This window comes from Corvus moneduloides, chromosome 2 (assembly GCF_009650955.1).
Source record: "Corvus moneduloides isolate bCorMon1 chromosome 2, bCorMon1.pri, whole genome shotgun sequence".
Lineage (NCBI taxonomy): Eukaryota > Metazoa > Chordata > Aves > Passeriformes > Corvidae > Corvus > Corvus moneduloides.
Window position 1 is genome coordinate 26,075,801 of NC_045477.1, and position 27,015 is coordinate 26,102,815.

Below are 27,015 nucleotides of genomic sequence, written 5' to 3' on the forward strand. Positions count from 1 at the left end.
GGTGCTGTGAAGCACCCCAGAGGGAGGAGCCCTTGGGCCCCAGCAGGACTCAGCCATACACCATGTGCTTAGATTGTGCCACCTGCAAGAGATGTACCCAACAGTGCACTGCCTTCCAGCTTCTAGAATAAAACCAGTGGATAAGGACCTTCCCAGAGGATTTAGCATGGCTATGGCAACTCTCTGCTGGCTCCTCACACTCACTGAGCATGAGCACTTCAGTGCTGCTGGGCAGGGCAGGCACATGCAGTGGAGAGGCTGCTGCTCTGTGTCCTGCAGCCCAAGCCGGTCAAGGCAGAGGTGTCCCCGTGGCTTGTGCCAAGACAAAAGCATTCCAGAGCAAGTCATCGTGCAACCTGCCCTCAGGACTTCCTACTTATGCAAGGACACAACTGAGAATTGGAAGTGGAAGCTACCGGAAAAATGCGTGCATGTGCCTTCTGCATACTTCAGCAGACAGGCTCTGCCATTGGGCTCTTCCTGGACAGCTCAGCAAACCTCCTCTCACAGCCTATACTCATCACACCTCAACAGGCTGAGCTGCAGCGCAGGAGGTCCCACTAACCAGTGCCACCAGTGAGTGATGGGTGCCCCTGCCCCAACACGCCTGCTCACAAGGTGTCAAATGTGTGGTGAGGCCACCAGCCTGCCTGGGAACGGCACAGAGGGAAGATGGGAGCAGGGCAAAACAGTGATACCTTGCGATGCTTCACCACGTAATAGAGGATGGGCGCTCTGCTGTCAGGCCGGGGTCTCCACACGAGGTCGTAGCTGTCTGTCTTGGATGTCCGTGGAGAACTGAGGATGATGGGGGCTTCGGCTGGAGTCACCAGCTCCTTGTTGGCTGCACACTGTGGAGATGCTGCTAGCGGGGTTGTTCCAGGCTTTGGCAGTCTAGCTTTATCCAAGGGCAGCAGCTTTAAGGCACTGTCCCTGGAAGGTGGTGTTGGAGGTTGAGCCGAGTCCAGCTGGGCATCTCGCCCAGGGTTGAGTGGAGCTCCTGGAAGACAAGGTGTCATGGCAGGGTAAATGCCCATCCCAGGCTGCAGTGAAGGCAGAGCTGTGAGCCCCTTGTGTGGTGCTGCCTGCTGTGCCACTCAAAAAGGTGTTGGCAACAATCCCTCCTTCCCCTGCTATAAACCACAGGGCTCCCTGCCTCTCTGAAGTCCCTCTTACTCTGTGTAAGTTCAACAGGGTCCAAGGAATCAGGTGGTACCTCTCTTACCCCAGGTGAATTCAGCTTTTAGGCTCTTGCTCAGTGCAAGCTCAGAGGCAGAGCTAAGCCATGGGGTGAGGCACCACACCCAGATGTCCCATGTCTCTTGTGTAGCGATCGCCCAACGTGCACACATGGCCCTGCCCTTAGAAGTGAAACTGCTGTCATGTGTTCCCACAGGGAGATATGGAGACCCCAGGCAGAACAGCACTCGCAGCATAGGTTAAACAGGAGGCAGGAGCAACACACCAACTTTCTTCCCCTGTCCTTGTTCTGTGTGTTAGGCTGTGACTGAATAGCCACGAGTTTGGAGAGAGTGGCTTACCCGGGCGGGCTGTCCTCAGCTGCACCATGGCTTGGGCACTGCCCACCTCGTTCTCGGCCATGCACTGGTAGATGCCCTCGTCCTCGGGCCCCACGCTGAGCAGCCGCAGCGCCCGGCGTGACAGCCGCAGCCGGTGGCTGCCTGACAGCGGCACCGCGTTGCGCAGCCACATCACCGAGGGCTGCGGGTTCCCTCGCACCTCGCACGTGAACTTGGCGCTCTGGCCCCAGGGAATGATCTGCTGGGACAGCTCCACGGTGACCTCTGGGGGTTCTGTGTGAGGAAAAACCACAGATTGCTGAGTGCCACTTGGCTGGGAGCATGGCATGGTCATGGCTTTGCACTTCCCTCTCTGGCAGGGATGAGAGCAGAGTGATGGATCCTTTCCTACCCTAAACTCCCACTTCCTTTGTGGGGGCCCACATGGGTCTGCTTCAATGCTCCTCCCCTTCAGCATCCACACAAACTGCAAACAGAGGTAGTCCAAGGCCATCTGCCCCCTCACATGACATCAGACATCTACAAGTCCCATTTTTCTGAGCTGAAATGCTACTCTGCAAAGATTGTGCTTGTGCCACAACACACTGGCACCTGATGAAATGCAATCTGTGAAACACAGGCTTAGTCTCCCTAACAACTGTGAGAAGGGGAAGTGTGCATGGTAGAAATACCTAAGGTGTAGTATCCCTTACATTTTCCACCCCATAGAGAGCTTCCCTACAAAACAGAACAAAAACCAAGGCACTCCAATGTCTCTTCCTTATGCCAATGTCAAATACGTCTAAGAAGCAACCAGTCCTCCACTAGAAAGTATTAGAACAAAAGCAGTGCCACAAATGACAGGAGAAGAGCTTCTGCAGAGGAAGGGAGGATCCAAGGGAGCCAAGAAGGAGAAACCACTACCCTCAAGAAAGAATGTCTAGTCTCCTGGAAACTGGAACCACAAGCAGGGGTTTGCATTACATTAGGGTTTGTCCAGGAAGAGGAGAGTGCATCGGTGCTAGTCTTTTCCCCTAAAAGCAGCGATGAGGGTCCAAGTCCTTTCTGAAACAGCAGCTCCAGCAGCACTCACCAAACACCTGCACGTTGTAGAAGATGAAGGCGGCTCCGGCCTCCCCAACGCCATTGTCAGCCGTGCAGCTGTAGGTGCCCGAGTCCTCCTCGCTTGTGGGGTCGATCAGGAGGTTGCTGAGCAGGAAGCGCGTCTTGTTGTAAGCAGAGACGCCAGAGCCATCCTTGGCCCAGGTGACCCGCGGTGGGGGGATCCCGCTGGCCACACACTCCAGAATGAGGCTCTGGCCCTTGGTGACAATGATGGTCTGAGCCTCAGGAGGGTAGATTATCCGGGCTGCCTCTGCTGTGGAGCCTGGGGAGGAGAGAGAGAGGAAGGAGATGGGTGGGAAGGAAGGTGGATGGTGGGAGAGCACCCTGTGCATTGGGTAGGTAGGGTTAGTGGTAGGGCACACTGTTTCCCTGTGCTGGGGCAGGTAAATGGCAATGCAGGACAAGAGGGACATTCTCTAAGGGTTTCACACACACAGCAAAGCCACCTTGCCAAAGGGCTAAGGGCCTTTGCTTGCCCACTACCAAGAACAAATCCTAAGGAAGCACAGCAATGCCAGGGCTGCATACACGCACTCCAGGAGCAGACCCTGGGGCCTTCTGCTGCTGGAAAGGAGTTTTCTCAGCACTGGTAATGGTTCACACAGAAAACCAGCTGCCATAGCACTGGTCTGTGCTCCAAAAGCTGGAGATGTGCAGTGAAGGGAGAGTGGCTTACGTCTCACACGGAGCCTCTCACTGGAGACTGAAGTTTTCACCTCCTGTGTCACGGGGTTGTAGGCAGCACATTTATAAGTCCCCTCATCCTCTTGGCTGGCATTAACAATCTGAAGGTTCCCAGATGGCATAATAAGGTAATTGTCTGTAGAGAGAGAAAAGAAGATGGCACATGGTCACAAGATATGTTCCTGTCCAGCCTCCTGGAAGACATGCAGTGTCCTGAAGAAAAACCACATGATGTCCCAGGCAGCATGGACATCAGGGAGACCACGCCAGGGACCCTGAACTAACTTGTGCTCAGACAGGTGGCAAAGGGACGAGGACGCAGCAGGCAGAGACAGCTGGTAAGGAAGGGTGAAACTGAGCGTCCTGTGAGGGAACCTGTCGGGACAGACCCCTGTGCACTCACCTCGGGAGGCCTCCAGCCACTCCTGCTTCACACTGTAGCGGACCTGAGCCTTGGGGTGACTTTCAGGCAGGTCACAGGCAATCACGGCTGTGTTCCCTTCATCCACCTCAATCACGTGCTGGCCATCAAACTTGAAATCTTTGAGATCTGCAAAAAGAGCAAAGGACAAGGCATCTCAGTGGCTGGCTGGACATCTCAGTGTCAGCTCATCCTCTCCCCATGGACTCAGGGCTGTTTCATCATGGTGCCAGCAGAGGACTGCTCTGACCCCAGCAGCTAGGGAAACTGGCCTGCTTTCACACTTTTATTTTTTTTCGCCTTCTTCCTACAAAATGAGTAACTTAAAACACAGCTTCTGCAGAGACCGCCTGCTCCAGTGCTGGGAAACCGGGTGCGAAAAATCCTGGCCTGGGAGTAAAAAATGAGCCAACTTACTGCAGCACTGAAAGGAGGCCAAAAAAGGTCCTTCTGCCTCCTGCTATTTCACACACTGCTGTCATGCTACCGAGAAGCTGACTTTGTAGTTGTAACTCAGAGAGCCCAGCCTGCTTCAAGAGAGTACAGATGCCAGGTGGGAGAAAGTTTGTGATGCTCCCTGAGCTCCTCCAACACCTGAGAAATTGGCATCTGTGCTCTGGGCACTCTTGCTCCCATCAAATATCTCACAGCTGAAAGTTGTGGTTAACCACAATGCTTCACATGTGCCCAAGCAGTGCCCACGCTCCAGTTAAAAGAACAGGGACTTGAGAGGAAAACCAGCTCCTCTTCTACATGGCACAGCTGCTCCTTCCCTAAAGCATCTATGAAAACCCTGTCCCACCACATCCCCCTGCCAGGCTGTGCTGGGGATTCCTGCCCTGGCTGGGCTGATGTGGGCAGCAGGACTGGAAGCACAGGAAGTGCTTTTTGTTTTATTTTCCCTGTTTTTGTAAAGCAGGAGGAGAGGACTGCAGTAAAACCCTACATCTGGCAGGGCAAGGGAGCATGCCAACCTGGCCCCACAAAACTTTCCAGAGACAAAACTGGTTTCCATTCTCTCTGGGTGTGATGGCAAATCTTACTGAGGCACTGCAAGCTTGAAGTTTGTCTCAGACAGTCTGTGGTGTGAGGGAGGAAGTTTTGTGCCAGGAAGAAAGTCTCTCACATGCATTTTTACAATGCTGTACACCAGCCCAGGCGACCACTAGTGACAATGGCACATCCCGCAGTTGGTCGCAGGTCACGCTGTCACATCAAGGCTCAGGTTGGTGCCTCTTCCCAGGACCCAGGGCTAACAGATCTCCTGAGTGGCATGCCACTAAATCTGGACGAGACCACACTTCCTTTGCAAAACCCCACTCTAAGGCAATGTGTTGCATCTGCAGCCACGGCATGGCCACGTGCTGTCGACAGCTCCCTCACCCCTAGAAATCCATCGCAGGATGTGGCACCAGCGACCTCGGGCAGTTTGGGGAGCGGGGGAAGCAGGAGGGCTGGCGGCGGGCGGGCGGCAGGCAGCCTCCCTTGGCAGCCCCAGCCAGCAGAAAAATGTGGGGTTTGTTCTCTGGGAAATGCAGCAGCGCTCCAAGAGCAAAAGACAACTCTGGCTCCAAGCTTCTCCCACCCACAGTCATGGAAAAGTGACATGAAATTTCTCAAGCAGACTTTCTGATTAAAGCAAGATCCTTTATGGAGTTTAAATAAAAACCAGCTCTCTTGGCAAGGCGTTGAGAAAGCCTCCCTGAGCGCGGTGCGGAGGGGCTGTTGGGCGGCTGCTGGGGGAGCCAGCGGTCCCGGGCCCAGATCTGAGGGAAGGGGAGGAGGTTGAAAAGAAAGGGAGGTTTTGCAATGTCATAAAAATGATTTGCAATGAACATGCTTAATACTTCTGGAATTTCTTGGCATTGTTCAATTAAAAAAAAAAAATAAAAAGAAGGAATATGGGTGAACTTCAGAAATGTGATTAATCCTTTAAGACAAGCTGAGGAGGGGAGCCATGTTTCCACTGGATATTAAAGCCAGATGAAAGTTAACTCAACTTGTGAAAAGCTGGCAGCACCTCACGCTCCTCCTCCAATGAAAGTTACTGCTGGGGAGGGGAATGATGATGGATATTTTCTCCTCTTTGCTTTTTATATTTGATCAAGGAATGAAATAGTAAGAGCCACAGAAATGGAAAGAGGTGGAGAAGTGGCAAAAGCTCAGTGTCTGCCTGCCCACATTGCGCATGTTTCTCCGATCAACAAAATATAAACGAGCATCAGGAAAATTAATGTGCGCCTTGGTGGTCTGGATTCATCACAGCCAAATTAAGATTTTAGAGCCAAGGCACAGGCTCCAGCAATGCTGGCAGGGATCTGCACACACACACTTACACGAGCACGTGTACATGCACACACACCCTGAAGAGAAGAAGGGGCCCAGGAGCCTGGAAAAAGAGCAGACCCAAGGTCCTGGCACAGCAGAGCCATCTTGAAGATGGAAAATGATGACCAGGGCACCTCCTGGGACGACTGTGGGCTGGGCAGACAGGGGGACCTCTCACATGCAGCCCCCCAGATGGTGGCTCAGCCCACATCTCACAGCTGTGGGTGTTGCAGCCCCACAATAGGGAGCAGGACCTGCAGCTCTTCCTGGCTTCCCCTCAGCCCAGAAGCGAGGCATGAAGGAGTGAAACTCTGGACAGAGGGGGAGGGAACAGAGGAAAGGGATCCTGGGGTGGCTGGGGGAGCAAGAACCAGGTGCCTCTGGAGAAGCACAGTGAAACTGGCAGGAGAGAGGGGAAAAACAGCAGAACTGGGACAAACTACTTTCTCATATGCCAAGTGTATGAGCTTCCTGCCAAACTACTCCCCTAAATTCCTGCTTCCCCACAGAGAACAAGACTGATTTATTTGCCAGTGGATTTTGGCCACGGGCGATCTCAACTGCCCTGCTCGCCACTGGTATGGGCATGTACAGCCATCCTTTAGCACTGATGCGTCAGCCAGAGGTGGTGAGGGGTGGTCAGGGTCACCCCGTCCCCCTCTGTGCATGGGACAAGCTCCCCCACACACATCCTGTTGCATTTGGCCCCAGCACAGCAAAACAGAGGGTGCAGTGCCAAGCTGGGACAACCGGCTTCACCCTGGGGGGTTCAGACAAGCTGCCCCCAAGTTGTGGAGGGACCATATATGCTCCCCCCCAGCAGGCCGGGCAGGGCAGGGAGGGGTGGAGGAGAGGGTCCATGCCAGGACTTGCCAGGGGATATGCAGCACTTGCCCCTTCAGCTGCCCAGCCAGCAGCAGCCAGGTCCCACATCTAACATGCAATTTGCACCAGAGTCTAACATTCACTGCAGCTGGGAGAAACCACATCCCTTCTCATTGGCTGTGTTTTCCTTCTCATATGGCAGCACCCAGCGTGCCAGCCCATGTTCTTGTCCTTAAAAGACATGCCTGACCACAGTGAAGCAAGTCCTCATCTACCAGCCATTGTCCAGGAGGTGCTGCGGACAGGCAGACTGAGCGCTGCCAATCCCAGCCCTGCTGGGACAACAGGGCTTTTTTTTTTCCCTTTTTTTCCCCTTTTTTTGTTTAGGAGGGAGTGCAACCAAAGGCCATTGCTTGTGTCCATCTGCAGCCAGCTCCGAGGCGCGATGGGGCGAGGTGGGGTGCGGGGAGGGTCAGCCCTGCAGCCAACTGTGCTGCTGTCACTGGGGAGGGAAACCAGCTGAATCCCAGGGCTGGGGGCCAAGCAACGAGGCAGGCGAGACAGACCCGATTAAATGAATGGGAGACCATAAATAACTTTGGAGAAGAAGCAATAGTAAATAAAATTATGACCCCCAAGGTAAAAGTCCTCCCTGCCGTAGGGAAGGGTGAAAGAGGGAAGGGGAGGGAGCCTGAGAAGGGGAATAGGCAGGAATGGAGTTCTCCATCCTGGGGGCAGGCACCCTCCACATTTCCCCCCTCAGCTGTGAGAGCAGCCTAGGGCTATGGCTCTCGCTCCCCATCCAGCCAGCACCGCAGGAGCCTGGGCACTGGTGCTGTCACCACCAGATTCCTCCCACCCTGCTGAGACAGGCACAGCCCCACAGACTCCTGCCTACTCACACCGCCCCAGCACATCTCCCCCACCATGCCTCAGCCCCACTCCCTGACCCTGGGCCCATCTCACGGTCCTCATGCCACAACTCTGCTGGCTCACAAAACACCACCTGTGTTTTCCTTCTCTCCCCTTCTCACACCGCCTCTGCCCCGGGGCCAGAGCCCCCATGCCTGCTCTGCAAATGCTTTTCCAACAGGCAGCCATCCCCTTCCCTCCCTCCCTCTTGCCATTTCTCTGGGGAGTATCAGAGGAGAGGCCCCAGTGAAGGAAAATGAATGGGGCTGTCTTCAGAAAGCAGCTGCAAATTCCTGGGGGATGCCCAGCCCGACCCCGTGCAGGGTCACTGCCCACAAGCACCACATGCTGAGGTCCAGCTTCCCACACGTGCTGCCACAAGACCGAGGACTGACCTCACCCGTGGCACCGATGGAGGGAACAGGGCAGTGAGCCTCCCTGGGACACAGGTACCTGCACTCCCACATCCCTGGCCACAGGACACTGGAATGGGTGGAGTTTCTTTGTTGCACCCCTCATCTATTTTTCTGTTTTGTATTTAAATGTCATGTCTATCCAGGTCAGGCTTGCTGCTGTTTGCTACACTGATTTTCCTTGTGTGCAGATGAGTGCTGGGAGTTACACAGCTCTTGCCACCTCTGTGCATCAGCTTTGCTCCAGCCCCGCACTTCAGTTGCCCCTGTGAGCTCCACGAAGAGCTCTTGACCTTCCAAACCTTTGGCTGTTACAGAACCAGCCCTCAGCACCATGTACAAGTCCCTGGTGGAATTACTTGGCACCACCAGATCCCACTGCAGCCATGCCTTTTACATACAGCACCTCTATTCAGGAGAGGGGCTGGGGCAGGGCTTGCTGGCAGGATGGCAACTTTGCTCCCTAGAATCAGGCACGGAAAGTATCTGTCTTCTTTGCAGCTGTCATCCATATGAAGGCTTAAGGCTGGGCTTGGAAAACCAGGAATACTCCTGTTTTATCCATACACAGTCCCAGACTGCAGTGCTGCCCTGGGGCCTGCAGCGCTGATCTTGTGCACCATGGCCAGGCCAGCAGTGATCAGCAGGTGCGACCTGCAGTGACCTGCACTGACATGCCACAGGCTGCCAAGGTTGTGTGGAGCACCAGGACAGCTCTAACTGGACTCAAAGGTGCCCAAGTAATGCCTGAAGTGCTACTCCCTTTGTCACTTTATGAAAGCTCTCCCTTCTGCAAATCCCTCCACCCTCCACCTCCTGGATATACAACAGCTATTTTATCTCTGCTGGAGAAATTAAATGCAAGTTTCAACCAGCTCTCTGAGCCAGGGGGCAGAGAGATGGACTCGGCGTCACTGTGCTGCAGATGAGAGCAGGAGGTATCAGTCCCAGGGCTACGCTGTGGCTGCCAGCACTGCAGTGATGGTTATCTACCTGCTGACTGTCAGCAAAGCACAGGGAGGCCCCGGGGGACCGGGCACACAGAGCCTGGGGCAGTCAAGACTGTTTCCTTCAAAGAAGGCAAAAAGAAAGGAGGGGAAATAGCCTAAAAGTTTGCCAGACAATGTTACCCACACTCCTTGAAACCTAGCAAGTCACTTCTTTCAATGACTCCAGGTCCTCTTCCAAAATAAACCTAAGCCTTGAAAATATTTCCATTGCTCCCCCCGCCCCCCTGCTTTCATTCACATTCCAGTTTCACCTTCCCCCTGCCACTCCAAAATAACTTCTGGATGGAAACTAAGAATTTCAGATGGTTCTCTTTCAGCCCTGAAGGTTATCTGGAGAAGATGTATCAACTGCAATGCTGACCTGCCAGGGGCTTTCCTCTCCCTCCCAGGACCATGGTCGCCACTGAATCAGCTCTGAGCAAGGTCCTGCAGAGGAGGTCTGGAGCAGGAGACAGAGCCTGGGGCACACCTGCTACCACAGCTTTCAAACTCAGTCCCACCACCAACTGGTGCTTCCTGTTATTTCAGACCACTGCAGTGCCACTGTTGCAAGCAGCCTTCAGCTCATGAACATGAGACTGGTTATTTGAACCCATCCAGAAGAGGTCTTCCTCCTACACCCTCAGTCCCACATCTTTACTGGGACACTCTCTCTCTCTTCACTCATTGACTGCTAAATCTTCCCCACCTGAGTGCTCTCTATCACCCAAGGCTGTCCAGGTGTGTGGGATACAGCCTTTGCCATCCCCAGCTTCCCCAGAGGACAAGGGACCCATGCAGCGCAGTGCAGCGCAGCACAGGGGTTTTCCACAATGGATTAGTTGCCTGATCATCCAACCTCTGGCTCCAGTTCTGTGAGCTCCACTGAATGGTGCTCCTGACTTCCTCTCAGAAGTCCATTTGTCATGACAGGGACCACAGCAATGGCCAAGTCCTTCTCTTCTGCACACATACCCCCAGCAGGCGAAGGTGATTTGGCACCTGGAGAGGGCTGATGCACTACTCAGTTGTGGCTTTGATTTGGCCTGAAGGACAATGTGGGGCCTTCTGGTGCTTTAGGACCTGTCTCTCATCCACCACTGATGCTAGACCAAAGCAGATAGGTCAGACATACTTTTCCGAGGAGAGACAGAGCTGGTGGGGGTGGGTTGGGGTGCGAGTAAAAAAAGAAAAGGGGATCAGCTAAGCAGGAACTGATCAGGCTGAGGAGCTGTGCACACCCTACTCTCCTAAATGCAAACCATGCCCTTGGTAATCCCATCCACCTCTCCCCTCCTCTCCTTCTTTCTATCAGGCCACCAGCACACACAGCCCCCTTTCTGCTCTGGAATGTGTTCTCCGAAACTTAATCTCAGCATGGGGCTCAGGCCAAATCCCCTGACAGATTCGGCCCCGTGACAACCCCCTCCCACCCTGCCTCAGAGTTCAGCAACTCTCTCCTTGCTTTCCCTGGCCTCCTCCTCCTCCCACCCAGCCTGGCCTAAACATTTCACTGCTGATTAATGTATCAGTGACAAGCCAATAGCTCTTGGCTTTAAAGCAAAGTCAGGCCCCACTTTGCACAAACATCTTCACTTCTTCATTTTCTTAAGACTTAGCCCCAAACTCCCTTTTGCTGGGAAAGATGAAGCCCTTTCTACGCTCAGGGACTGTCACTGCAAGGCAATGGCAACCTCCACCAAACACTGTGTGGGCTTCTGAGAAGGTGGGGCTTTCCACTGCTCTTTCTCAGATGCATCCAAACACAGCACTTTCTGGCCAAATACACACAACATCTGGCCAAAACCAGGCACTTGTAAGAAGAGTTCCCCACCTAAGACACCTCTGGCCATGCACACGTCTCCCAATGCCAGAGGGCAGCAGTGAGGAGCATGTAAGCTCAGGGATAGGAGCAAAGTCCCTCACTCAGAGCTGTGTCTCAGGAAGGCAGTAAAACTTAGCACACACTGATCCTGTGCTGGCAGCAGTCCTGCAGCAGCCCCAGCAGCAGTTTGGCCATCAGCACCAGCAGGTACTATTTGTACACTCAACCTCCCTGCAGGGCAGGTCTGCAGCTTACCACACAGAAGGAGGACAGCTTGGGTGAGGCTGGGCCACAACATGTCAGCCAGTCCACAATCACAAACGCTACAAAATGGCCTACACCAAAGGAGTCATCCCTTGGTGCCAACATGGACAAGCAAGAATAGATGAGCCTCTCAAGATGCGTGAGAGATGGCCCAAGCAAAGCAGGGGCTGGCAGAGAACTGAAGCTACTCACTAGCTAAGGTGACCACTGCAGGGACACTGGCAATGACTCCTTCGGGCACACGAGCGATGCACTGGTATCGCCCCACGGTGCGGTTGTTGAGAGCCGTGATGACGAGCTTCCCTCGCTCCACGTGGATACCCAGCACCTCGTCTGATCCAGCCAGCTCCTTCCCGTTCAGTCTCCAGGTGAGGTTCACTCGGGGCGGGTCCACCACACACCCCAGGCTGACTGGACCCCCAAGTTTTTGGACAATGGAAGCAGGCTGCACTGTGACCTGCAGAGATTCACCTGCACAGAGGGAAAAAATGGGAATAAGAAAGCTCTGTGAGACTCAGCAATAGAAAGGATGGAGAAAAAAGCTGTGGTGCTGTACATTTTGCATTCCCCATTGCCCCTGCTTGTGCTGCACCTTCCCCTTGACTCCACACACACCCACCCTGATGTTTGGAGATGTACATCAGCCCCATTTCTTCTTGACACTGCCAGAGAGAATTGTTCCACTCCAAATGTATCTCCTCCTCTGGAGGAGGGTTTGAACCTAGACCTTTGGTCAAGGCTACTCACGGAACAGCAGAGAGAGAGAAAACCACTTTGTACTTGAGGCATGGCTACGCAAAACAGCATCAAGGCAAACCAAAATGGGTCAGAACAGACACTCACTCAGTTTGGCAAAACAGCTGGCGGCCGCAAGCACGAGGCAAGGGATGGGGGACATGGGCCTCTTCCTTCCACGTGTCATTGCCATCCCATGCGGTGTGACCTGGGGCGCCCAGGGAAGGGTCCCATAAGCTGCCTCAGGGGATGCAGTGGATGTGCGGCAGTGGATTCCTGCGGATGACAAGAGACACGATGGATGAAACCCTCAGCTTCTCTCTGCTTTCCAGCCCTGCCTGGCTTCTCCACCAACATCCCTAAACTGCCACAGATTCACCGAGCCAGTGGCCTGAGGAGGCTACAGACACTGATGCAAGCATTTCTCTTCTCCAGCCTCTCTCCCAGACATGGTTGGGAGTCTCCCAAGACATCCCATCCTCAGCCCTCAGTACACGAGCACACACAGACACACACTCCCTTTCCCCATTTCATACTTGGCACAGTGAATGACAGTGATGCACACCAGGCAATTTTCAGGAGCAAAACACAAACATTTTCAACAAAGTGTCACTGAAGATCCACTGAGTGTTGCTGCCACTTCTTGGCTATGTCGGGAATATATTCTACTCTGAACACTAAAGTAAATGAGCACTACAAGTCCATTCTAACTGAGAGACTCAACCTATGAAAACACTTCAGTTTAACTGTTCTGCCTGAAACACACCACCTGTTTTGAGTCTACACAAACCACCAGGTTCATATTTGAAAGTACCAACTAGCCCCCAAAAAACTAGAAATGTAAGGCCACCTGTCACAACCCAGGTTGCTGTGAAGAGCTGCACACTGCAGCAGCTGCTTTGGAGACTCATGAACGAATATTAAAGCAGACAAGTCAGGTCAGAGGGATTAAAGACCTCAGTAGCTCCCCCAAGAGACACCTCAGATGTCAGAATGAATTCATCTTTAATCAAAGGCAACAGGCTGAAATCAAGAGGAGATTTCCCTCTACTGGCCTCATAATGCAGCTATAGGATTTTGAGCTCCCTTCAGCTGCAGCACTAGGATGACCTGCAAGTCCTAAGGCACTGCAGAATTGCTCCTGTGGTATGTCTATAGGGAAGAAGCCCAAGACCGAACCCAAAGCAGCCATGGCAGACAGCCCAAGCAGCAGCTGATTAGCAATCAGCTCATTAGCCACAAGCACCATCCTCAAGAGCACCTGACTCTGCAGGGTCCTTACTTCCTACTTCCACCATGGTCACTGCTTGAGCCATCACCTGCTGGAACATGCGCTCTCCATAACCATCCCAGTCAAAAAGAGGGCACAAGTCCCTCCAAGCATAATCCCCCAAAATTAAACTTCCTAACTCCAGCAGTAACGACTGACACAGGCTCCCCCTGAGAGGCTTGGTGAGTTGCTCAAAGCAAGGCTGATTACTGCTAGCAAGGAACCACAGCATTTGGGGAAATACCACCAAGCTACTCTTAAATGACTTTGCTTGGCCTTTGGGGACAGCAAAGGTGCAAGAGTGCAGCACAGGGCAATGGCCATGGCCAGCCACACTGAGGTCCCCATCATGACAGCAAGAATCCAGCAAGCTGGCTTGCATGCATCTCTGCAAATTGGGCTGTCCCTTTTCCCCCCACCATGTCCCAGAGCCCTGCTTGAAGGAGAAATAATGGAAGAGACATTCATATAAAGTTGAGAAGAGAGAAGAAAAGCCTCCTCTGAGCTGGTGATTTCAAAAGGAAAAAAACCAGCAAGTAATGCAACGTGCGGCTGGAGTTTTGAGAAGGCCGCAAAGAGCATCTTTACATGGCACTTTGCAGGCCAGTATGAGTCCAGTGCACTGGCTGGCCCAGCAGGCTCTACACAAGGCAGCTCTTTCCAGGAGTTACACAGTCATGGGAAGAGTGGCTGTGAGGCCAAGATGACAGGCCCTGCTAAGAGGCAGGGTAAATTAAGTCAAGCTTGGCATGGCCCAATGTGGCTTCCAGGCATGCAGGAGCATGGACAGAGCTCAGATATCGGGCATATCCTGAAGGCACCCAGAGAGACCAGCTAGGCCATACTCCAGCTACTGCACGCCACGGCCCCGTTACATGTGAAAATCCCTGTGGGTAACCTCCAGTGCCAAAGAGACAAGACAGCAACTTCCCTCCCACACACCTCATCCTTCTTGGTATTCACTCTCCTCACCTGAGGAGAGTCTCAACATTTCCCCCACCAACCAGCACATAGTGTCGTACACGATACTTCAGTGATTGACCTGGAGACCCACCTGAGTTGCTCGAGTTTATTTCTCCACGTAAGACAGCCACCAAAGCACCCTTCATTAGGCCACAGCCACTAGGGCAAGTCACCACTGATGATGGCTGTAAAAGTGCCCTGGGTCTGTCCATACCAGAACACGCAGCATTGACACCACTGCTGATGCTCAAGTTAATGTCCCACTAAGTACACTCATCTGGAAAAGACTTTGAGTTAGGTCTGGCTTTAAAACACCTCACACCCTAAGGTTTCCTGGAGATGGAAAGCCTTACACTGATGTGGAAGAAACATTTTGGGGCAGGACCTACTGTCTGGTTCCTCAGTGCTGGAAGCCTATGGAGCAAAGCTGACTCATTCCCCCTATCTGGATGGGTTTGGCAGCAGAATGGAAAAATATTGGACGGAGAGGAGTTGTTCCTTGGAGCCCAGGCTGAGGGAGGGGGTAGGCAAAGACGTTCCCAACCAGACCTCCCTGCAGCTCTGCGTTGCACAGAGCCTCTGGCCAGAAAGGCAAAGCCAAAGGCGCAGAACTGAGCATGAGCCCCTTCACGAGCTAGGAGACCACCCAGGCACATCGATGCAATGACTGAACTGGCTGCCCCCAGGTCTGTGAAAAGATGAAGAGCAATACATGGGGAGAAAAAAAAGAGGAGCTCAAAAAATTTGGCTACGGCACTGGGCAGATTGAACAGTATTGAGCAGAGAGTGAGGAGGGAAGGTGTGTTGCAGCAAGTGTATGGTACCTAAAACCATGACACTCCCCAAACCTCCAGGCAAGGGTATGAGCTCTAAATAGGGACATGTGGCCATTTCTTTCACAGCTGAGTGAAGTACAAAAAGTAAATGGCCAGCATAAAAATAATGAGGAAAATGAATGAAAACATCAATTCCAAAAGAACTATTAGGATCCAGGGCCAGATTTTGAAATTCTCAGCTTCCACAATTGAAGCCAGATTTTCAAAAGCATTCAGTTCTTGACATGCTGAGCTCTCCTGAATAGGCAACCAACTTATTTCGATGCCTAAATGGGAGCTGACCTCTTTTGAAAATGCTGCCCTTAAGCAGTCTGCAATAGTGCAAAGCAAGGAACTTTATTAATCAGGCAGCTTTCGATCTGCCTCATATCCCTGCCAGCAGCACCAGAGCGGACTGCAGTGGGAGAGGAGGCAGAGGTGGGGAGTGGAGGAGGCCCCAGGCATTCCAGTTGACTTCCCAGAGGTGGTGGTCCCAGGCAGGGGCTGCAGGGCTGCTGCATGACAGCGTCCTGCTCTGCTGCCTCCATTCCCCAAGGCAGGTACCTTGTGAGCTGCCCCTGGTTGCCAGCACTTCTGCAGCCACCAACACCAGCCTTGACAGCTCCTGCTTAATTGTTATCTAGGAAAAGAAAGAGTTAAAATAATTTAAAGACGTTCAAGAGTGAGGGCAAACAAAAAAATTATTTGTTTATTTATTTTAAATTCTTTCCTGACAGGTTAAAATAACAATTTCCTGTCTGTGGAGCTCTAAGTCCCTTTCAGACAGCCCAGTAAATCAAAGGAGGGGCCATTAAGAGAAAAAAATTAACGAGAGCTTCATCAGCTAAGGAGGGGTGGTGGGGGTGTAAAATCTGTCGGCTCGGCTTCCCACCACACACCTAACCCTGCCCCAGCTGTGCCGCGGCGACGGAGGGCACTGCAAAGGCAGCAGAGCAAGAAAGGAAAACCAGAGGTGAAGATATAAAAGGGAAGAAAGGCCCGTGCCTGTGCAGGGGGGTGACAAAACTCGAAAGGAAAAGGGGATTTGAATTAAGCACAGGCAGCAGGAGAGGTGTTTGCTGATTAGAAACTGAAGGTTTTACTGAGGAAATGCTGCTCACAGCCCCAAGCCCCCTCCTGCTTAACAAGGGCCAGCCAAGCAGCCCTCGTTACTGCCACACTGCCTGTAATTTACAAGGTTCCCAAATAGGAACCAGCCTCTGCCCCAGCTCCGGGGCAGCATCCCTGCACCACACATCCCAGCTCCGCCGGCAGGCTGAGGGAATGCACAGGCAGACCGGGAGCTGGGAAAGTCACCCATGCACATGACATTGGTCTGGGGCTGTGTCAGGCAGAACAGGCCTTGGGCACATCTTCCTGCAAGGGATCAACTGTGGGAAGGAGTAGGCACTGCTTTGCACCGAGGGTAAGGCTGCAGCAACTTCAGTCCAGCTAACAGCTGGGGACACCCTGGGTGACTCTGGAGAATTCACTGCAGCTGCTCTCTGTTTCCAGCAAGTCAAGTAGGGACAATGGTACTCCCAGCTCTCTGTTTCATACATTGAGACCTTAGCTTTTCAGAAAAAGCAATGTCTTACACAGTACTATGAGCCAATTTTACTTGTAATCATTGGTTTTTAATACAATACAGTATTTTTCCCCCATTAAGCACAAACCACTGAAAAACAAAATGTGAAAGAGAAAAGAGCAACAGTATCCCTTTGTTTTACAAATTTAGGAATCTGAGGGCTAGAAGAGGAAGCCAACCTGGCCCAAGGTTATACAGTAAAGCAGTGCCAGGCAGGGCTAGAAATCAAAAGCTCTCTCACTGGGACCTCCATCCCATCAAGCAAGCTGCTCTCGGACCCCCAGTCTTTTCCATCCCACCTGAAAAATCACATGGTACAACTGTATAATCCTCTAGCTGCAAAAATACTGTCCAGGTGACATACCTGAGCAGATCAGCTGCAAAGTCCCTGCATGATTCCTGGGCATGGACAGCAATCTGGGCATCCCTGACTGCTTCTCCCCAACCCATCCAACAGTAACATCCTGCAGGGCAAAATTAACCTCTACCCAACCCCTGTCCCCATTCCAAAGTATTAATTTCACACTGTTAAGTTATGCTCATTTTCTCTGCAAGGGTTTGGAAAAGGACAGGTTGGTGTAGGACAGAAGCTCCCATGTAACAGCATGGGCAGCTGATGGGGATGGGTGTGCAGGTGCCATAGGAAGTGGCAGGCTCCCAAATGGGAAGTGGTTGGTATCAGGAGAGGGCAGAAAGGCAGAACCCAATGTTACACCACCTTATCAAGGTGGTAGCACAGCGTATGTGGAAACAGGGAGAAAAGCTTGCCTGTTTTTTCCCTCTGTAGCACTGAGAGCTGATTTAAGAGTGCATTAGCTCTTTTAACATAGCCCTTGACTAACTGTATGAGGAGGTCCCCTCCTCCCTTTTTAAAAGTGATTAGGCAAAAAAAGACTCTCTTACTGTCTGCTTGTGAGCTCAGAGAGTCCATCAAAAAGCCACAACAGAGAAAGTGTCTGGAATAAATTCATGCTTATAGGCAGAAGGAAAATATCCCGAGTAAAACCTGGCATGGCACAACCACCACAGATCAGTGGGTTTGCCTCCAAACTGCAACTAGGTGACCCTAAAGAAGAACCACAGTTTTAATTCAAGCAAGTCCTGAGCAACAGACACCTCTTTAAAAATAAACTTAACTTGCAAGTAAAACATCTCTTTTCTTTGAGCAGAACTGCTCATGCAAACCAAACCAGCAACAAACCAAACATGCAACAACCTTCGTAACTTTCTTCTGTCTTCCTCAGGATGAAGTTACTTCCCTGAGCAGTTCCCCGAGCAGTTTTCCACAACAGCCTGCAGCCTCACCAGGGAGAGGACTGGGCATGCTGGCTTTGAATTAGCAACAGGATGCAAAGCCTTCTCATAGCCTGTCTGACTTTTGCACATATCCCTGAGGACCCAATGCCTGCAGTTTCTGGCACCTCTCCATCCAACGGCTCCTCTGAACTGAGCGCCACTTTCCAGCTGGCATTGATCAGGCTGACTTTGCTGAGCTCCAGCAAACCCCTTCACGTTGGCATTTCATCAGCCAGCAAGTGTGAGGCCGCTTGAAGAACGAAATGCCACCCTCATACCCACTACAGGCTCCCCAGTGTCACCATGGCAGAGGCACCGTGAGTGTGGCTCGCTTTGGGCACTGCCTGTGGCATGGTGGTCCCAGGGTGGCTGGACCCGCCAGCCTGGGACAGCCCTAGTGCAGGCGGGCCAGGAATGCAAAGATGGCCTTGTCCCACAGGATACACGTCCTTTTTTCCACAGTTATCAGGAGAGGAGCCCTGTGCTAAAACAGAGTATACACACTGGCTTCTGCTGCCCCTTGGCGTGCCCTGAAAGCAGCTCCAGTCCTTGAAAAGACAAGGCTAAAGCGTAAGAAAAAAGAAAACCCACGTCCTTTCTTCAATATCATGCTCCCCCCATGCCCTAGACACTTAATTTCCCTCCTTCCCCCCCGGCTTCCCCCTCCATTCTGAGTAAATTCAATTTGACAACCCTGCTAATTGGATAAACGCTGCTCCCTACGCTCCTTTAAGGCTGCCCGCTTTTCTCTCCTTGTTTTTGGAGGGCGATTGTGGCTGTTCTTTAACATGAATTCCATCTGCTTTATTTCTCCTCTGCCCATTCAAGACCCCTCCTGAATATGTATGAGGGGCTGTGCCCCCCCCACCCCCTTTCTCCTCCATCCCACCTCCCTCCCTCATCACCCCCCCATCCCTCTCCCTGCCCTCTCCCATTGCCCGGGACAATAACCCCCCAAATGCCCCCTTCTCCCACCCTGGCCCTTTTTGCTTTAGATAAACACAGGCAGTGTCAAGTGTGAGGAGGGGGGGGGAAGGATGGGGTTCAACTGCCAGTCAAGCCTCGGGCCCTCAATGAAGCCCGGAGGCCTACCCTAATCTGCTGCATGCTTGCCATATGGGAGCTGTGTTGCCCTGGGAAACACTAACAGGCAGAACGGAGCTTAATAGAGTCCATATTCATTGTAATGCAGTGAAATGGCTCGAGGGACTATTGCCCCTTGGGTCTGTTTTCATTCTTCTGTTCCCCCTCTTTCTTTTCTCTCTCTCTTTTTTTTTTTTTAATAAATTTTTTTCCTCCCCTCCTTCTCCCCCCTCCCTTCCCCCCCCCCCCCCTTTTTTTTTTTCTCCTTCTTTCTTCCTTTCAAAAGGACGAAGTCCCTGGAGAGCTCTAATCTGGAGAGGCTGGGGGCTCCCCAAGGGCTGGCCAGCCGATGGGGCAGGAGCGGGAAGGAGGAAGGGAGAAGGTGGAGGTGGTTACGGAGGCGAAGGAGAGGTGGAAGGCAAGAGGAAAGTAGTAACTAATAAGCATGCAGCCGGCCAGCTGTCAAGATGCTGACAATACTGCTCCGGGTGCAAAGAGCCCGACAGCCAGCGCTGGCACGGAGCTGGCGCAGGGTCCTCCCGGGAAGCGCCTGCCTCCCCTAGGAGCCGCCGTCCTTGTCTGCTGCCCATCGCGGCACAAGCGGCAAAAAAAAAAAAAGGGGGAAAAAAGAGAAGGGCGCAGATGGAGCGTGCTGCACAGCCTCTTCAGAAACAAAGTGCACCTAGGAAACAGATGTTGTTGCTGCAACAAGCCTGGAACTACTGGCTGCTCTCTGGCTCTTTCTCCCAAGTGCACGCAGGGAGAAAGTGGCCCTGGAGCAGCTGTCGGGGCTGCCCCCGTGGCTGGGACAGGCTGCCTCTCCTATCAAAACCTTTCAGTCCAACTTCACTCCAAACTGGGAGAGCTGCCACAGTTTTAGACCAACTTTTCCTCTGTACTCTCCATCTTTCTCATCCTTGATCCACCTGTAGACTCTCCTGCCTCACAGCTAAGGTCCCAGTTTAAAGAGCTGAGGAATCCTGAAGGGGGTGTATATCTGCAGCACTTACAGAAGGGTGCAGGTCCTGCATTCAGGGTCTTGACCTTCAAATGTCAAAAAATCAGCAGAATTGCTGCTATCAAGGTCCTACGAGACCAAGGCCCCACAGAGGTGCAGCTCAACCTACTCTATTGCCAAGGCAGGTGTCAGAAAAAAAAGGGTCAGGATCCCCTTGAAAACCACATCAATGTAGTCACACACCTGAGATGAGTTACCTGCTCTGGAGTGTTTTCAGTTTTCCCCACAGCTGCTACAAACTCATCTGACCATGCAGCAACAAAGTCTTGCTTTTCTGAGGCTTTACTATGGGACAATACTGAATCTTTATGGTAAGAAATATTTCAGAAGAGGCAGCAGGGAAGGGGTCATCCACGCACGCCAGTGTGATGAGAAAACACACCTTGAGTCTTAGAAGCAAGGGATTTACTGCACTGTAATACTTGCCTGAAGCATTCTATCTTGCCATATGAAAACAATACTCACTTTATCATTCCCATCACAACTAAAGCCAGAGATCAGTGTCAATGCAGTCAGAGCTGCAGGCAGATGCTGTACTAAACACAGGAAAAACAATCCCATGTCCTCTAGACTTCACACCGTTGGGTAGAAAAGTTACTTATTTTAGGATGCTTGATACAAGCACTAACAAAAGTTACCTGTCTACACCTTTTTGCTGTTTGGACAAAGAAGCAAAGCATGTAACAAAGAGCTGGGAACAAGTGAGAGTGTGCATCTGGGCAAGAAAAGCCCAGGGGATGGCTCTGCTGGCAACTGATGCTGTGGGACCCACAGGATGGGTGGTGAGTGCCAGTTGATGCAGCTGGCTCTGGTCTGGGCTCCCCCATGCCGAATCCTACATCAACATGAGCCGGGCCTTAGGTTGTTCCCTCCCTGTCAGCAGCTGCAGTGGAGGAGGGCGCAGGGAGCCATGGGCAGTTCCCACCAGGAGCTGTCATTACACAGGCACAGATGTGCCTGTGGCTAGTTTACATTACTCGGGGCACTGCTTTTGTTTTCCCCTTCTCATCCTCTGCAAACAAAAAAACCCCAAACCTTGAAATCTGATGTTGAGAGTCTAATTGCTTCTTGGGTTAGGGAGAGGTCAGAGAGAAGGCAGGCCTGGCAGACCCAGGGAAAGTGATGTTGGGCAAAAGCTCTCAGAGATACTAAAGGGAAGTGTGGAATAAAGGTGACAGAAAAGAAAAAGCAATAAAATTAAATTTAGATGAGAGGGTCAAGAAAGAAGAAATAGAGGAGTTGGGATTTTGGCAGATTTCCTTATGTTGCATTTGTCCCCACTGCTTCAGGGCAAGGACATGGCAATGCCACAGCTCACCTGCCACATGTGTATCCAGGCTCAAATCCTTGTCCCGTTTTCCTCTGAGAAGGGGCTGTCACCTCACACCATCACCTCTCAAGCAAATCTCTCTCCCCAGCTGACACACTTCCACTTAATTTAAATGTGGCCTACCCAGAACAGCAGGAAAACCACTCCTGCTCTCCACCAGAATCTCCTTGCTGCTTTAAGACAAAAGCTTAATCAACAGATACACTTCCACAGTATGCTCTGGTTCCAGTGAAACAGCATTTTTCCGTGGGGATCCCGAGCAGGATGTTCTCCAAAGCTGTTTTCACTCTGCATCACTTCCCCAGCAGCTCCTGGGGAACACACACAGCCAACTTTCACTCCCCAACTACAAGACACCAAGATGTTGACCAGAACAACAATTTTGCCACTGATGTGGCAGCAACGCTAAAAAACCCCAAATCCTAGGCTACCTAATATCACCCTACGGCCCCTCTGCAGCCAGACCAGTGGTCAATAATGGGAAAGAAGACCATAAATCATGGCAAAGGTGTGACATTGAGCTGCTCTGAAAAGACTCATCTCCATTTTATTGTTTCTGTCACGTGATGGGGTCAAGCTTGCAACAGGACAGACAATAAATATCCCAGCATCCATTCATGCTGGTAACCACCAGCTGAAACACTCCTCTCTCTGTATAATATAAACCAAAGCACAGAGGAGTGGTGGACAAACCCCACCAGTCAGCATCTGCATGGAGCACAGCAGGAGTGCTGAGGGAACGAGCACATTTCAGTGTCTGACAGCCATGGCCACCTGCAAACTGAGACTCAGAAGCTCTTGTTCACAGAGGAGATCACAAGCCAGAGAGAAAGCAGCTATGGATGCTTTTTAAGAGCAGTCCACATCTTCATATGCTTAAACATGAGCCTACCTTTAAGTACCAAACTAAAAAAAAAAACCAACTCAAATCATCTTTGTCTAGGAACAATAGAAAAATCTTTTCCATGTCCAATTAGAAACAGTAATAGAGTGAAACAAATACACAAACAAAAAAAACCAAACCACAAACCAGAGAAGTCCACAGGAACTGCCAGTGACACTGTTAAGCCTTCCTTGAGGAAAGCTGCTATGGGGATATTTTCCTGTTGGCAGAGCAAAGATTCAGGTAGCTTTCCTAGGCTCTGAACCTTCTTCCAGTGTGTACTTGAAGAGCAAGGGTGCCTACCACTGTTGCAGTAAAAAACCAACCAAGCTTATCATAAACATAAGCCAGTGGCACAGCAGAAATACCTGCTAAAACAACACAAGCTCTGGATTATAACAGAGGACTTGATTTTACTGGCACCAAAATCAGCCTGATCTTTGCCACGACTTCAATGGGAGCGGGCCCAGAAACTGCATTAACAAGCACAAGGCTAGTTTAACACAGTTGACATCAAAATCCAGAAGAGCACACAAAAGAGACAGGACAAAGTACTTGCCAGTAACGTCAATACAAAGTTTAATCCCCAGATGGCTGGCTTTAGAGACATCCCCATCACCACCATAAAGAGAAACTGCCTTCTAGTTTGCACTCTTTTCAGCAATGACTTGTTGCTGGGATGCAAAAGAGCACAAGCCCATTTTTCTTGTCCTTTGAAGATGATATTTAAAAGTTGAGGATCTTTTTTCTTTCATAAATTTGGGAATAAATGGGAGTTTTTACTCTCCATAGCTGTCACTAAATTGCTTTTCACTAACAATAATCATTTTCGTTATGGGAGCAGGTCAAAAGCCTGTAGAACTCTCTGCTGGGACAAATTTCCCCTGGAAGACATGTCACTACTCCAAAAAACACAAGAGGAAGCTCAAGGCTAGCAAAACAAAGGGACAGAAATGACGGTCCATAGAAAATACTCTGGTGCCAAATGCCTAAGGTGGGGTGTGGGGACTAGCACCTAGTGCCAGAACCCAGATGGGCTGAGCCAGAGCCCTCATTGTGCCATGATCAGCAGCTGCCACACTGCTCCAAAGCCCCACAGGGCCCACCCCGAGGTGAAAAATCTTGGGCGAGACACTTGCAGTGGGGTCTCAGGATGGGTGACAGATCTCCCCTCTTCCCAGAGATGAAACAGGAGAAGGTTGCATTGTTTAGGCTTTTTTAAAGATTGTGTTTGCATGTGATTTGCCCCATTTATCATCACAACAATAAACACGCCTTTCCAAGAATGATGGTCCTGTTGAGGACAGTCAGCCAAACATGGCAGGGGATGAAGCAAGACCTCACGTAGCCCTGCACAGACAGATGGGCAGGGCCGGCATATGGTTTCTCTGTCAACAAGGGGATGCTCCACAACAAAAGGATGGCAAAATGCTGCTGCCTCAGAGCCTGGCAAGGGAGACTCACCTGCCTGCACCCCAGCCAGCTCTTAGGACACGCTGCCAAGTGCCACAGCCAGTGCTCCTCAAGCAGCAGCGCCCGTGATGACGGGCACAGCACAGACCGGCCACTGGCTCCCCGCTTCTCACCTCTGCCCATTCACAGTCGCACCCACGCTAAAAGCCCGAGCACAGAGGCAAAGGCCCCTCCCCAGGCCTTTCACACAACAAGCATCAGCAGCAATTCCAGCTGTAAAGTTTGCTTTCCTTGACGCACAGTTTACTTTCTCCATTCCCCCGCATCCCACCCCTGCCACTTACCCCTCACTCCAAAAAGGCTCTCTCAAACAGGCTTAAGCTTTAAACAAATAAGGGCTTGGCAGGCAGCAGCCTGCTCCCGTTTCCCTCCCCACCAGCCCTGCTCTCCCCCCGCCGCCTCCACCTCTGAGCCGTGGCGCAAGCAGAGCTGGCGAGCGCCGCGCAGGCATAGAAAACAAACACGTGGAGCAGAGCCAGCTGTGAAGTCGGATTTGGCATACACTGTTTGCAAAATGAATAAAAGCACATGGGAGAAGAGGGAATGTGAGAAGGGGGATAGAGTGGGGAGCCGGGGGTGCCCTGGGCTCAAGGGGAGAGCGTGACTCCCTTACAAAGCCGCGGCACATGCCCGCTGGAGGGTCTGCACGGCTGGGCGCCCATCTCGTGCCCTGCGCCAAAGTGGAGGGGGGACAGTCCTACAGCCACCTTTTCTGAGCTATCTGGCATCGAACTTCCCCACTCCTTTCCTTGCGAACTGGACTGTTTTTGCATCCACTTGCCCTCCCTCCCAGGCAAAAATTAGCGTGTTCTGATGCAGCACGTGAAAAATAAATGCACTTTTACACCCCGGGGCATGCAATTCTCCCCCTTTCTTAGGGTTTCTTATTTCCTGTGAACACTATGCTTCAGGGCCCCACAGCACAGGAAACCCTGACCCAACTGCCCCATCACCTCAGCTGAGATTACATATGTTGAAGGCCCACATTTACACTAATCCCCCTCCCAGCTGTCCCTTTCTGGAAGGGTTTCAGACAAAATATCCCTCCTCTTAAACCCAAGCTCCCAGGAGATGTCAGCTCAGGTATTATTTATTATTCTTCCCTCATCAGTCTGGTCTAGCCATGGGAATTGGCACGTGAAGGCTTTAGGAATGGATCACCTACAGCCTTACATCAACACTGGATCCATGCAGGTTTTCCTCCCTCTCCCACCTCTTCCAGTCATCTCCAAGCAAAATGAAGTAGAAGCCTATGCACTCTGCCTGGTTTGGGGCAGAATCCAGCAATTTGACGTGGTTTGTTTGTGGTTTCCACCCAAAACCATAAACCAGCCCAGGTCTGCTTGGAAGGTCCTCAGCTGTGTTTGGAAGCTGTAAGAAAAGCAGCAGTGTCCTACCTGGTCTTGGACCCTGTCCAAAACAGGCCAGCAGCTGGATGGATTAACAGCCCAGCCTGACCACCCAGACACCTGCAGACATGTTTTCACAAGTCTCATTACCACCCCTGAAACACAGTAAGAACTTTACCCATCCAGGCCAACCATGAACACTTGTCCCTCAGCATCGCTCCAAACCACCAAACTGACAACAAGAGACAATATTTGGATAGTTTTCTTCCTGAGAACTACATTATGGACCCCTGACCACAGCCAAGGAAGGTAACTTACCTTGGAGAAATTCTGCAATTGCTTTTTTGTTCTTGGGTGGAATTTACTGAGACACTAAATAAAGCCATGGATCCCTGCAAAAAAGCATTGCTCAAAACCAACCATCCCACTGATCTCTTTCCCTTTCAGAGGCAAATTAGCAAGACAGAGAGGGATAGAAACTCATAGTCTTGGAGGTTATGATGCCACATTTCTGGAATTGCCTCCTCTATCGGACAAAACATACCCTTACCCTGTGTCTCAGCTTTCCAGGCTGCAAAAACTGGAATAGCAAACTCCAGCTGGTACAAGCAGTAACGAGATGAATGTGAGTCAGACAATTTCAGATTCTCAGATGAAAGGTGCTAGACAGGTATGCAGTGTTATTATCCATACTGCTTCCTGGTAGCCCCAGGATTTTTGGATTAGTAAAATACAGATGTCAGCATCTTGGGGATACTGCCTCGGTAACTGAACAGAGCAGGGAGGGGCATGCTGATTGCAACAAGGGGAAAATATGAGTTTGCACCACACACAAAATATTGTGGTTAAGGGAGACTGCGAGATACCATTGACAACAGAGAACAGGATAATTCATTTTGGGGGGTTTGTCAGACTAAACTTTCTGTAATCAGAGACTGCAGGGAAAGTGTTTGTCAAGCAAATATTCAAACATCCAGCTGCCAAGAACTTAGTAAACAGAGAAGGAGAAGTAGCAGAGCCAGTGTGGCACCATTTGCAAATACCCCATGATCAGCAGTCACAGGCCAGCTGAGCCCATCAGCAGGCACTAGTGCAGCCAAAAGGATGAACTACTTCAGGAAGACCCACCACCAGGATGGACAAACAATGAGCAATTCACACCTTCAAAATGTTTTCATCCAGGATAAGATTTGCAGACCTGGGCAGCTGTGGGTACAGCAGTCTGTGTGGGTTCAGTGGACACCTTCCTGCACCACACACATGCAATCACCCGGGCAAGTGAAATAAAGCCAAAGTCCAGGTGGAAAAGAGTCCTCCAAGATAATGAGCAACACCCAACAGCTATTGGTACCACGCATTTTAGTCCCACTTTACCTAGAAGCCTGCGGTGGTATTTACTGTGCTTATGAGGAGGCAGAGACCAGGGCCAAAGACCTGAGGGCAAGCCAGCTGATCCCAGCCCTGAAGCCAAGGGTGCTCAGTGGCACTGGGCAAGTGAGGAGAAACGCTGCTCTCTGCTTCCCACCCAGGTCCCTATTCATCGGTCAGTGCTTCCCTCCCCTGGTTCACAAGACTGCTGGAAAGGGTACCTGGATGACTTAAAGGATCCAAGAAAATGGATTAAAAATATGCAAGTTTAGACATGCTGTGCAGTAAGACATGCACATGGAATTTCCAACAAGGTCTGCTGACCTCCATGGGAAAGCAATCAAGATTGCACATGTCAAAAATAAAGCTGAAACCCATCACAGGCAATCCTACACATGCATCTTTTGTCCACACGCCCCTGTTCTTCCACGCCTCATCCCAACAGAGGATACCAGAGTGGCATTATACTCATTTCCTATAGATCAGACCTCTCTTGGCTGTCTAAAAGAAGTGTGAGAGATACAGGGCATGTTTCAAG

General features: G+C 51.4%; 2 protein-coding genes across 8 annotated transcripts in view; one reads left to right on the forward strand and one right to left on the reverse strand.

The window, feature by feature from the left end:
- Positions 1–5,637, forward strand: part of CFAP44 (cilia and flagella associated protein 44) — a 60,095-nt gene extending 54,458 nt beyond the window's left edge. Inside the window, exon 35 of the mRNA XM_032098548.1 lies at positions 3,520–5,637. The gene's annotated coding sequence lies outside the window, so the exon portion shown is untranslated. The remainder of the gene's footprint in view (positions 1–3,519) is intronic.
- The window catches only part of BOC (BOC cell adhesion associated, oncogene regulated), a 54,497-nt gene that overhangs the window by 11,154 nt on the left and 16,328 nt on the right, over positions 1–27,015 (reverse strand). For 5 of the 7 annotated variants that reach the window (XM_032098562.1, XM_032098561.1, XM_032098564.1 and 2 more), the window contains 7 exons: positions 12,150–12,317; positions 11,499–11,777; positions 3,733–3,879; positions 3,322–3,465; positions 2,614–2,907; positions 1,542–1,814; positions 699–1,000 (listed from right to left, as the gene is read on the reverse strand). In XM_032098562.1, the coding sequence (XP_031954453.1) occupies positions 699–1,000; positions 1,542–1,814; positions 2,614–2,907; positions 3,322–3,465; positions 3,733–3,879; positions 11,499–11,777; positions 12,150–12,234 (1,524 nt within the window). In that variant the 5' untranslated portion in view covers positions 12,235–12,317. Of the gene's footprint in view, positions 1–698; positions 1,001–1,541; positions 1,815–2,613; positions 2,908–3,321; positions 3,466–3,732; positions 3,880–11,498; positions 11,778–12,149; positions 12,318–15,653; positions 15,730–27,015 lie in introns of those variants that run through there. The other 2 variants (XM_032098567.1, XM_032098566.1) reach the window with 1 other exon arrangement.